The sequence below is a fragment of the Furipterus horrens genome, unplaced genomic scaffold, assembly GCF_987537825.1.
Source record: "Furipterus horrens unplaced genomic scaffold, mFurHor1.1.pri manual_scaffold_8, whole genome shotgun sequence".
Classification (NCBI taxonomy): Eukaryota; Metazoa; Chordata; class Mammalia; order Chiroptera; family Furipteridae; genus Furipterus; species Furipterus horrens.
Genome location: NW_028327178.1, coordinates 52,747,303 through 52,760,103, shown reverse-complemented (window position 1 = coordinate 52,760,103; position 12,801 = coordinate 52,747,303). Strand labels below are relative to the sequence as shown.

Below are 12,801 nucleotides of genomic sequence, written 5' to 3'. Positions count from 1 at the left end.
TGGCTCCAATGTATGCACCATTAATTTCATTCTTTGGTAGAATTAGTTCAAGGCTTGCCTGAGTGATCATCTTTTTCTTGAACACAAAATTGAGAGCTCAGCTCAAGAATCACCTCCTCCACAAACTTGCCCATAAGCGCCAACTTCCCAGCTATATGTAACTGCCCTTCCTCTGAATTCCCATAGCCCTTTCTCATCACTGCCTTCTGACAATTGTCTCCCAGCCCTCTAGCTGCCTGCTTGTCTTATCTCCCTGGCCAGAAATGTCAGCTCCGAAGACCTGGATCCCTGTATAAATCACCAAGGCATCCACATATCACATACCTTGTGGCCTTACCCATTAATTGACCCTCAATAGATATTTACTGAATGAACTGAAAATAGTCACAACAATATATGGTGAAAAGAAAATGAATATATCAGTCTCTTCAAATATATCTCTACTTAAAAGATCAACATATTGAAGAATGATATTTTACCTCACTAGCTTTCACAATATATTTGCATACCACAAAAGGTACAAAGATGGACACTGAGACATTGTCCTATCTTAGATGCATGTCACCTAGCTGGAGAGATTTAAAAAAGCAAGTGACCACACATAATAAAGAATCAGCATATATACAAATATATATGTATATATTTGTCCTCAGGTGTCCCAAGAGTACAGAGTAAATGTTCTTTTGGATCTCATTTACTAAAACTATTCTTACTATATTAACAAAATAAATTAAAATATCCATTTCCATAACTTTGTCATTAGTAATAAAGCCAGTAATTTAGGTAATAAAACACTTATTTTGCAATAAATTCAATTAGCAGCATAACTCTTTGAAAGATTTGTTAGTTTTTTTATACTTTTCACTTTTAGGTAAGATCTTAAGGCTGACAATCAAATAACAAAGCTCAGGAGGCAAAACTTCTTTTAAAAGTGTGAAAAATTAGTACATCAGTGTGCAGATTGCAGAAGAAGGAGATATGAGGACTGGCTGGTTGCTTTGGAAGCCAGTTTGTTGACAACCTGAGAGTGCAAACCTCCGGGTTTTAGCTGATAGGTACAGATATAAACTATAGACTTTAACTAGAAATCTTGAGCAACTATTTAAATCTCATCCCCCTCAAACATATGGGATTAGTCTCCTTCTCTCTCTGTGTTTCTCATAAAGTATTTGCCATTTACTTTATGAAGAGATGGCTGTGACACCAAAGAGGACAAAGAGTTGGTTTGATGGGCTCAGTAGGCAGAGCCTGATTCAAGTTTTGGTCCTGATTGTCCCATACTTATCACCTGAGAGAAACATATGCCTATTACTCCAAGTCACAAGGCCTGTGAATTCACCCAGGAGTTCTAGAATGGCCAAGATTTAAAGTCATCCAAAATGATTAAAATCTCAAAGCATTCCAACATTGGCACTATTCTCTTTCTAGTGGAATCTCTCATTTTTGTCTGAATGTTAACATGTTAATAAAGGCTAAAGCTATGCCCAAGAGAAAATGTTACCAGACAAACCCATCTCTCAGAATGTGTGTTCAGTTTTGAACAGAACCTCCTATTGGTTAGAATCAGAGGCAGGTTAAGGTCAGTTGAGGCCCTGGGCACAGAAGAAAATATTGGACCCCGTAAAAGAAAGGAGAGAGGGAAAATAAAAATACATGTTAACCGTATTTTTAAATAAATAAAAAATATTATGTACTATTAATGTGTTTTCTTTCCAATAAAATTTGAATATAACATATGTATAATATAATTAATGATAGCATAATAATAATCACAAGTTTTGAACTAATAGTTGAACATATGTAAAAGTATAATTATAATTAAGATAGTATACATATAATAGGAGTAACAATCAGAAAGTTAAACAAAAAATCATAGAATTTTACTTGAAATTAAAATTACAAATGTGAAAATATTTAAATATTTTTCTTGCTGATGTAACAATAGGAATTAATTTTATTTTAATATAAATTCAACTTACCTGAATATTTATTTATACACACAGAAAACAATTTTTAAAACCGTAGATAAAACAAGTACATATCCACAAACTAATTTACATCCCTGTTGCATATGTAAGTCTGCACTGCAGGAGAACCTTTGTAAGTACAAAGTAGCAAATATGATTCTATTGCTCTGATGAGTGGTAGTGCAGCTGCACCAGGCTATGCAGCCTAGGATGTGTATACTATACATCGTAGTAATGAAATACTGAAAATAAGCAAATATAAACATACTCTCAGGTTTTCCTGCTGATTGTAAACTTGTATGTAATTAAAGTTGCACATATGAAATCAAATTTGGTGTCATTAGAAAAAAGTATAAAGTTGGGGTTTGCAGGGCCCTTCAGAAGTCGGGGTCCAGGATGTGCACCCGGTGCACCCACCATTAATCCTCCTCTGATTAGAATGATAAGATGAATGCTTTTATTAAGCAAATAAGCTTTATTTTTCCCATAATTTATTTCTTTATGCTCACTGTTGTTTTTGTTTTACAAGAAAAATAATGTGCTTGTAAATGCAAGTTGTGGATGAATGAGAGTTAACTACATTCAACTCTGGGTTGATTAAAATTTAGATATTACCTTATAACGTGAGGGAGGGCAAAGTGTTGAGGAGAGTCAGTGACAATAAAATTTTGATGATATAAGTAATTGTGGGGAAGATCTAATTAAATTAGTAGTCAGTATATATTAGAATACTTTTAGTAGGAATAATGGTTATTTTTCCCACATATACAGAAACAGAAGCATTCCCATTCTGATTAGTAGGTTATTTTGGAGGAAATATCACATTTAAGATGTGATATTAAATTTACAAATTATTTTCTCCTCTATTAATCCAGTCTTCTAAAACTGCTTACAAGTTCTATAAAATGATCTGAAACAGTATAACTATCCTATGTGAAATATTAATTATATTATAAACACTATAAATTTGCAGTACATCTTTTTTCTAGTAGTATAATGAATGGAGTGAGTGCAGTTTACATTACCACATATTCCAAGTCAGAATAGTTATAAATGGAAGCTAGATGGAGATTTTACAAAGGCAAAATATTCATTTTCTTTAATGAGAACTAACTTGATATGTGGCTTTTCAATATGTTCCACTAATGCTGAAACATCCAGAAGTTTCTAGTACAGAAGTAAACCTCTTCAACTCTCCATGCAATGTAGTTTCTTTATTTTGTTTCAAGTAAAAATGACTCTCCAGTGCATAGAATTTATTAATCAAATATTCAGTGAACCATAGTATATACCAATCACAGTGCTACATTTTGTAAGGGAGATGAGTAGAGTTAGGGCTGAATTTCTGTCAAGGATAGAGTCCTCAGAATCATGATTAGAATAAAATGATGTAGGTATACATAGAGAAATGCACACATGGAGGACTGTACAACGCTGTGGAAGCAGGAAGGAAAGGGTGGGTGAAAAAACAGATAAATATCATCTGTTTTGTTAGAATGTAAAAGGAGAAATAGTGAGAGGATTTTATTTAATAGACAATTAAAGCTCAGATCCTGGATTATAATAAAAGCAAGGCAACGGAGTTACAGGCATGGTTTAAGAAAATGCAGAGGAAAATGAACTCCCTGTGGGGAAAGGAAGAAGAAATGGAGGGATTGATAGAAGTAGTAGGGAGGGATCATCTCTGATAATCCAGTTCATCACTATGTCTGTTTGGGGGCCCAAAGTAAAAACCCTTCATGTGATGATTAGGCAATTCACAGGTGACAGTCAGTAAAAAATTACCAATATTGTAAATTCCTTACCTGAATGTTTCAAGGAATATTTTTACTAGAGTGTGATTTTTAATGTAGCTTTTGAGAAGTCAATATTCTTCTTTTTTTTATTTTTAAATTTGCTAGGGGGAAAAGGTCTAAATTAAGGTGTACATTCTTTCCTGGAGAATCAATACAGGTATTGATTACAGTTCTCTCTGTTAGCATTGTGCAGACAACCTCACCGGTGCAGCAGCTCTTCCTGTCAGGGAAGGCAGTGGTGGCAGGTGACAGGTAGACTGGAGTGTTCAGAATGTTGAGAACATTGGAGGCAGATTCTGGAGGAAGAAACATTTGCTCTTTTTCTTTGGGAAAGTCATTTTAATACATAAATTCTGTTAAAAAATGTCCTGGTGACAGAATTGCAGTCCAAATGGTACTTTCCCCAGTGCCTGGGGTTGTGTGGTCCCTTGCAAAGGCATGTTTCCAATTTTACCTCTTCATTAACATGAATTTATGATACAGATTATCAAAACAGTATATGAAAATTTATCATTAGCAGATAGTTTCTTACATTAAAAATATTCCTATGTACTAAGAACTGTTTAAGCCCTTAACAGAAATCATCATAATTTTCACAATATCCTATGAAGTAGGCACTGTTATTCCATTTTACAGATCAGCAAATTAAGACTTAAAAGGCAGAATAAGGAGTTTTGCCATGTCACTTAGCTAGTAAGTTGTCCAGTTGAGGCTTGAATCTAAGTCTTTCTGTTTCCAACAACAATGTTTTTAACAGTATTCTGTATTACCTCCAAAAATGCTGTGATAAAATTTTTTTAAATGAAAAGATTCACATAAATGTTTTTATAAATAGTAAACTCCAATCATGCAGTGAAAATATTTTCATCTATACACATTTTATAAAGATTTTCTCAGTGAAATGTCTCAGCTAGTTAAACTCCTAGACTAGTAAATAATGACCTGATACATGTTTTCCCTTCTTTCTCTTTTAGTCTTTATTACAAACTCCTGAGGCTAGACTACACTAGAGGGCACCCAGGTGTCACCTGCCTTGTTTCCTCACAAGGATTATGTCAAAGCAAAATTAGCAGCGTTAGACACGGAAATTAAATTCTCTTTTCTCCCCAGCATTATCTAGACCCAGATCCCTGGTAGACTATCTATCAGCACAAGATTCCAGAAGTAGATATTCTGGGTGTACTTTCAAAAGGTTTACTTTAGTGTTTTCCTTTGAGTCCTTCATTCTGTAATCTCCCCCTCTGTATACCTTGTGTGGAAGGGCCCTTTGGGGCCTTGTTGCTTGAGGATTTTTGTTTGGTAGTCACAGTGGCAGGTGCAGAAACAGCCTCATCTGTCTTTTACTCCATAAATAACACTAATTATTGGAAAATTGTTTTGCCAGTATCAGGTCATGTCAGTGTTGATGTAGACATTAGAAATGCACTCTGAGATGGTCATACTTCTCCAATAAAGCAACCACATTCCTGTCATAGCAAAAAAGTTATATCTTCTCACTTATAATATACAATCCCCTGGCAATGCTGTAGAGAACATGTAAATATTGACCATTATGTGACACCTGACTGCTTTTACATTTAATGCCATTTAATATGTAGAGTGCTGACAAAGCACAAATAGCAGTATGTATGCTGAGATGTGATGTATAGTACTGGTATGCAGGATTCACTGTTGCACTTTCAAGAATGGGGAATGTTCCCAAAGATGGGAGGGTCAATTGATTAGCTTTAGAAAATATGTCAGCATAACTCCTTCCACCAATGCTGAAACATCTATAGAATATAGTTTCTTCATTCAATTAGCAATTATTTAATTTACCTACTTGACACTGTGTTAAAAGGAATTACTTTTGAATAATAATCTCACTAAAAGGCAAAGGACAATGTAGATTCAGTACAACAGTTATCCAACATCAGAGATATGTTCCAAATATAAGAAGTTTCAAGTAAGCTTAGATTTTTACCTAGCCAAGTTTCCTCATTTTATAGAAAATAAATTAAGTTCCAGAAATGTTAAATAATTTACTCAGGGCCCACAATTATACAGATAGAATAACACTATTAATTGTCCCTCCTGCTACAATGAAGCTGATATATACAGATTATGACAAATGGAGAACACTACTAGAATATTCAGTAGGCCTTTTCCTAATACCTACTTTATTGCCCACAAATGTTCCTTCAAACATGCCTTTGAATATGAATAAAAAGAACTTTTAAAAACATCAGGAGAAAGATCGCACTTGTTATCCACCGTGAAATGAGCTGTAATGCCCATTACCATCCTGGCTCAGTGAGGCTGTATCATTGCTCCTCATTCTCACTCTGGTGCTTACTTGCTGTCTTCTCCATGGCTGGTACAACAGGTTCAGACATCCTCCTGAAATCATTTAGCACCCACCACATACACTTCAAATGATTGCAGAATGGGAGGAGAGCCTATGCAGAGGTAGACTGAAAGCACACATTAGTTAACAATTTTTTTAAACCTATATAAAATATGAATGACTTGACTTGATTCTGGTGGGGTGGTTTGCTGTGTTACTAAAAAAGCATGACATGATTTGCCTCAGTAGTTTATATGTTCTCTCCCTTTCAACCTGCAATCCTGTCTACTCTCAAGTCAGTTGACAAGCCTAGGGCTCCTAGCAGAAGCACGCTATTGATGCCATCCTGGAATGCATTCGCATTAGAATTTACTGCAACTGGCACACAGGAATGCGATAGTGGATGATATGTAGCATGATATGTGATCTCTGATACTCCTTATAATTCTTCTGTTTTCATCTCCTTTTTTTTTTCTTTTCTATTTCAATTACTTTGAGCAGCATCAAGAAAAAATTACCAATCCACCAAAATGAGTAAGTCCCCCTGTGAAGCCATGAAATGCTTGCTCTACATGATGCCATTTCATGCTTCTACACCCTAAACTCTGACCATTTTCTCCTCTGGGAAAAATGTCAAGTTTAGGTGTCGTTAGCTCTCATTACTAACTAATCACTACAACCTGAATTAGAAGAGATACCAAAACCTAGGTGAGTTTACAGTTTATTTTTAGAAAGAGCTTTAAAAAAAGTGACAAGACGCTAACAACCCCACATTGTAAGGCCTGTGCACATGCAATGATGTCCATTTTTGTTCATCTTCTTTTAACTTGCCCCTCACTCAAATGTCTCCTAGCACCACTTCCCCTTCTGACTTAAATGCCCTCTGCCAACAGACTGGCCCACCCTGAAGGAAGCCTTCCAGACCTTGCCATGATGAACCTGACTGTCAGCCTGAAGAAGCCAGGGGTGAAGCAGTTGCCTGAGTTTGGTGAGGAGAAACCACAGAGATGCTCTGAAAAAGTGGAAAAGGGCGAGTTTAGGAAAGACAGCGAGGAGGAAGAGGAGGGTGAAGATGAAGAGGAGGAGGAAGAGACATCAGGTAATCCATCCACTACCAGTTGCATGGTGGCTGACAGACCAGTGAATGAAATACTGATTTGCACCAAACAGATATATATACATATTTGACACATTTAGTGAAATAAAAATTGGAGTGTGGGGTTTTGTTTGCTATAGTTATAATATGGCTGTTCCAATTGTTACAATAATTTCCTTAAAATTCTGACTTAGAAGAAGAGAGTGGGTGGCTGGTTATCAGCTATTGATCTACTGATCCACAGTGGTGATCCTGGCATGAGACTAGAGGGGCCTGGCTCTTACCTTCACTCAGACAGAAACCTCAGTCAGGGCATTTCCTATCAGAGCAGGTTCAGGGAGCTATGTAGAATCTATGAAAGTTCTACACATGGCCCTTTCAAACACATCCTTAAAGAAATTATTTTAGGCTTTTTCAGGAAACTGATCATTAAGAATATATTTCTAATCCTGCCCTACTGTTTCAGGACATGGGAACTGGAGGAGAAAATTAACAATTAGATAATTATTATTTCAGACCAACTCCTAGAAATGTTTTTGTTGTCATTGTTATTTAGATTTTTCCTTTTATTCTTTAGGCTCTTCTTTCTTATTTTTCTTCATAGATTTAAAAATAATGTTTTTATAGGGCACACTGTGAATAGATGGCCCCAGTGATCATGACACGTCTTCTGATAGAGTCTACAAGGTGGCAAGCTTAGTTCGTTCAGCAGTTCCCAAAAAGCATGGGAGGAACCAGAAAACAGAGCCTTTGGGGGTAATGTTCTGGGGCTGCAACAGTAAGATGCTGCAGTTGTCTTTGCTGCGCTCTGTGCTTTACAAAAGTAGAAAATAAAAAAACATGAGGTGGAAGATCCCTCCCAAAAGCAAACTCTCTTTAAAACCTGGTCCCTTTCACCCACTCATCTCAGAAGATCCTAGAAATGTTCTCTCCATATCTGAGCATTGTATATTCCTCAGTATGAAGGGAGAACCAAGTACTGTGGTGCCAAAGAGCAGCATGAGGATTGGGCTATACTGCTTTAACACAGGTTTGACCTTAACAATAGGGTCTCACCAAAAATTGGACTGCACCTGTTCTCTCACTCCCTCAGTACCTGTCATCTCCACTTCTGAATTGAGCCCAATTATGATATAAATCCTTGTACTGACTATCCTCTGAGCAGTAATGAAATATTTTTTCATAGTAACTAACACCTTACTTAAACTTTCAGAACCAAGGCATACAAAGAAGTTACTTAAAAAGACAGCTCTCTTCATCTGCTTGGGCTTGTCTATGGATGTGGTGATGTGTTGATTCCACAAAACAATCCTGTCGTGACTGTCATTCAGATTAACCAGGACAGTCCTTTGAGACAGAAGCATCACTCCTGTAGGCATATATTACTCCTTATCACAAGATAGAAAAAAGAAAATTACTAATTTGATTAAAAATTATTAAAATAAGTCTGACCACATTTTGTGAACTAAAACTGGGTCATTCTGATACTCAGTGTTCACTTTCCGTGATGGGATGAGCAGGCTCTTCCTCCCTGTGGCCACACGGTGCTGGGCTTGCTCCTCCAGGCCCCTGGTGATCTTTACCCACTCTCTAGTCAAGCCCCTAAAAGGAAGATGGTACTTGCAGAAGCACATCTTTGGCAAGAAAAATGCCAATTAAATGGAGCTTGTGTCACTTAATATTCACAGGGAATTATATAGCTTGCTTTAAAAGTAAATAAGATCAAAATTCTTCTTCACACTAATTTAATTACAAGGTAGATAAAAACCACCTTGTCTCAGTATATGGTGTCTAGGTCATCATCACGACATGGGATTCTTAGACCACCCTTGCACCAAATTTTGGTAATCTTAGAATTCACCCACTACTATTATTTTACATCTTCTCATTCTAAGCTGAAAGTTACAAGATATGCTTTAATTAAAATCCCACTCTTATTAGGGATTTCTAGACCCAAGGGTAGGTAGGACGATGACCATGTCCAACTTGAAGCAGCTAGAGGAGCTCGAGACCTTTGCCCATTGTCCTTTATAAGATTATAAAGGGTCTTAAGTCTGAGAGGGAGGGATTGTTATATTTTATTGTTAAATTAATTAATTAATTAATTATTTTTAAAAAGAAGAATATATGAAAGGCTGAATTGGGAGAGCTTGTATGTATGACCCATGTGCATGGACTTGGGGGGTGTTGCTGGGGGAGGGGAGCAAAGGGGAAAATTAGAACTATTGTAACAATATAATCAATAAAATATACTTAAAAAAATTTTTTTTAATGCCAAAAAACCCAAAAACCTTTTCATGCTTTTGGGTAAATTACTGTTTTGCAGATTTAAGGAACAAATGGCATCTGGTAATTGACCGCCTCACTGTGCTCTTCTTAAAGTTCCTGGAGTATTTTCACAAGCTGCAGGTGTTCACATGGTGGATTTTGGAGCTACACATCATCAAAATTGTTTCATCATACATCATCTGGGTGTCTGTGAAAGAGGCAAGTGGACGTTTGCTGTTTCATCAGGACATGCAGAACACAGTGGCTCATTATGTTTCTTTTCCAACTGTTTATGATTTTTTTGAAATGTAATTCCCATTACATTAGAACATCAAGATAGGCATATACACTTTATTTTACAGAAAAACAAAGGTCAATTTTCTTGAGGAGAGGGGAAAATAACAGGGGTGACAGAGACTTCTGGCTTAGTTCTAAGTGGCTTATTTATATCACAAAGGTCACTTATTTTTATCTGGTCTTGAGCTGAAATGTCTGCGAGAAAGCTGCTTTCTGTACTACAGATAAGAATCCACCTCCTTAAATTCACTTTGAGAAAAAACAATAGTTTATTTTACCAAAGAGTAAACTTTTGTTCCAAAATTTAATAAAATCTTTAGTAGAGCTCACCTTGGTTATTATTGGATACTTTGAAACAAGACACAAAGTCTTTCAACATTAAAATTGCAATTCTGTTTTCTCGTCTGTAAAGAAGAGATTCAACCAACAATTATTTGATGTCTATTGTGGAGAGATTAGCTTTCTTTCAATTTATTCAACAATTTTCACATATTTCTAATTTCCCTGAGCTATTTTTGAGTGATAATTCGAAGAGTCTTCGCTCTCTAAAAATTATAGTTTTTTAAAAGTTACATAATAATATAATATTATAACTATGATACTATAAACCTAAAGTGTTTCACAAATAAATAACTAAGGGACAAACCTTAATCTGAGTTCTCCAGTCTAAACTATGATTTTTCCCTATTTAATACAAATCATCTGAAATGGATAAGTGATCATTGCCAGGTGGGAACAAAAACAGAAACCACTCTCCCTGTGAGATTTGTGGCTGAAAATGACATAGGCTCCATGTTAAATAATGAAGTCTATACATTAATTAGCACTATAATCTAGCCTAATATGTGTATTAATTGAGAACAAAATATTTTCAGCATTTTAACTGTATTGGTGAATTAACTAATTTAGACAGAATTTTAGAGTCAGAATATTAAGGAGCAATAAAAAAGGAAAAGAGAAGGCATTGGGCTAAAATTGAGCAAGGTCTATTTCATGAATTTGGTAAATTATGATTCCATTGCATCTATCATCTACAAGAATTCATTGATGTAAAATGGCTTAACCCCTACATCTACCTTTGAATTTCACATGATGTCACCATGAGGGATTTATGGACCCAGAGTGTGAGTTACTGTGTGATCCTTGGGTGACATTGCCATTGAGGTCTCTTCCCTCTGTCTACTGACTTTGTTCAATGGGCTCCAGTCGGCATGTTCATAGCTGATTCTTATTCATGTCACTGAAGCATTGTCCCTTTAAAATGTATTAAACAGGGAAGCTTTCCTTCATGCCACTGAATGCAAAACACTTTATCATTCTTAGGTAATGGAAAGTCCTACAATTATCTTAAAAAGAAGCAAAATCTCACTTTATTAATTAAAATTATCTATCCACAGAAATAATCAAACTCTCTTATCAAAAGTGTCTCTTCTTTTTAACTGCTTTGTTCTTTCTTTTACATCCCTCCCCTCACTGCCTCCAACCCAATGAACTAACTTCTGTTAGAGACCTTCTGGGCTGGACCATAGACTGGTAGTGGGAGTAGGGGAAGAGGGGGGATTTGACTTGTACTATCATAGAATGGCCTCACACTCTGGGCTCAATCAATTAAACCTACCTTTTCTCTCATGGAGCCTCCTCTGCCCCTGGCTTCCTGGGACCCTATATTTTGGAATCCTGTCCTCCTCCTCACAATCCCCTTGATCAGTACTCAGAACAGTTCCAGTTGCTACCCCTTTCCTCCATTAGGCCCAAAGGCAACACTCACAGAGTCTCTGCTTGGATTCTAGTGAAGCAGTGCCTTGTGCTCTGCCACCACAACAGCCTATCTCTCCTTGCCAGCTGGATTTTCTGGGTAGAAGTTCAATATTAGAACCAAAACTCTGTGCTCAAACTCCAATGTATATACACTGAGTGGTCCAGCTTGAAGCTTCCTCACTCAGAACTTTAAGGAGGGAATGCCACCTCCTTCATCCTACCCCATCAAAGAAATTTCATCCCCCCACCCCCACCCTGCCACACTGTCATCTCCACTATCTTAACCCATTTCCTCCTGGAGGGCTTTAAAGACCCCTAAATAGTTTCCCATCAACTGTTTTGTAATTTCTATGTGTTTATTAGCACTTTGTTTGGAGCATTATCACCATTTGTTCTAACTTGATGTCTCAAGACACTTTGACTTAACACCTTTCTATACCTAGTACAGTTGGGGGAGACAAACACTGACTATTGCATGCAGTTCTTGTAAGGAGCCATATGCAATCCAGCATGTGCTGTATCTGAATTTTACCTGATTATACAAGGGAGAGTGTTCACATCAGAATGGCTATAGTCCACAATTCCAGGGGCACATCCACCCGTGAAAAGCAACCCTGAGGTCCTGCACCTCTGAGATGCCAATTTATACCTGCAGGGGCCTCTTCTGCTTTGAACACTTGACTCATCTCAATAGGAGAAGTCCATCAGCAATGAAATGTGCTATATATATTTGCATGCAAAGCTTATTACTTTTGATTAATACAAACTATAGCCTTCCTCAAAAAATTGCTGATCAGTAAATGGCAAAATGAAAGCAAAGTCAGCATCCCGTTAAATCTTCAAGAGGTGTGGCCATTCACTTTGGATTCAAATTACTCTCATCCAAGACCATCATCCAGGGTGCTTGTTTTCACAAACTCTCAGGTCATTCTGCCACATATTAAACCTTTCCAAGATTGTCATTATGGGCATCCAAAGGAGAAGACATCTCTGAGAACAAATTTGTTACAGAAAACTTTCCCTATATCAACATCTGAGGAGTGATATCACGTCAGAATGACCTAATTTAAAAAGATAGATAACATTCTTTTTATCTATTTATATGCAACCATGTTTTTTAATTTCTAAAGGTTTCTAGAGTTCTCTATGAGTTCACATTATTCCTTGAGGAAAGGGACCATCTGTTTCTTTCAGTATCCTTAGTAACTCACAGAGGGACCTAGCCAATTGTAGAAACTCAATGACACTTTACTGACTGAAGGAAGGAAGTAATAACTTTGCAAGCTTGAGATT

At 36.6% G+C, this 12,801-nt stretch overlaps 1 protein-coding gene across 6 annotated transcripts in view; it reads left to right on the top strand.

Annotated features, from left to right (window-relative positions):
- PIEZO2 (piezo type mechanosensitive ion channel component 2) overlaps positions 1-12,801 on the top strand; it is a 641,878-nt gene that overhangs the window by 518,660 nt on the left and 110,417 nt on the right. For 3 of the 6 annotated variants that reach the window (XM_090285822.1, XM_090285818.1, XM_090285820.1), the window contains exons 19-21: positions 6,591-6,623; positions 6,983-7,188; positions 9,512-9,672. In XM_090285822.1, coding sequence (XP_090141948.1) covers positions 6,591-6,623; positions 6,983-7,188; positions 9,512-9,672 — 400 coding nt within the window. The remainder of the gene's footprint in view (positions 1-6,590; positions 6,624-6,982; positions 7,189-9,511; positions 9,673-12,801) is intronic. The other 3 variants (XM_090285823.1, XM_090285821.1, XM_090285819.1) reach the window with 1 other exon arrangement.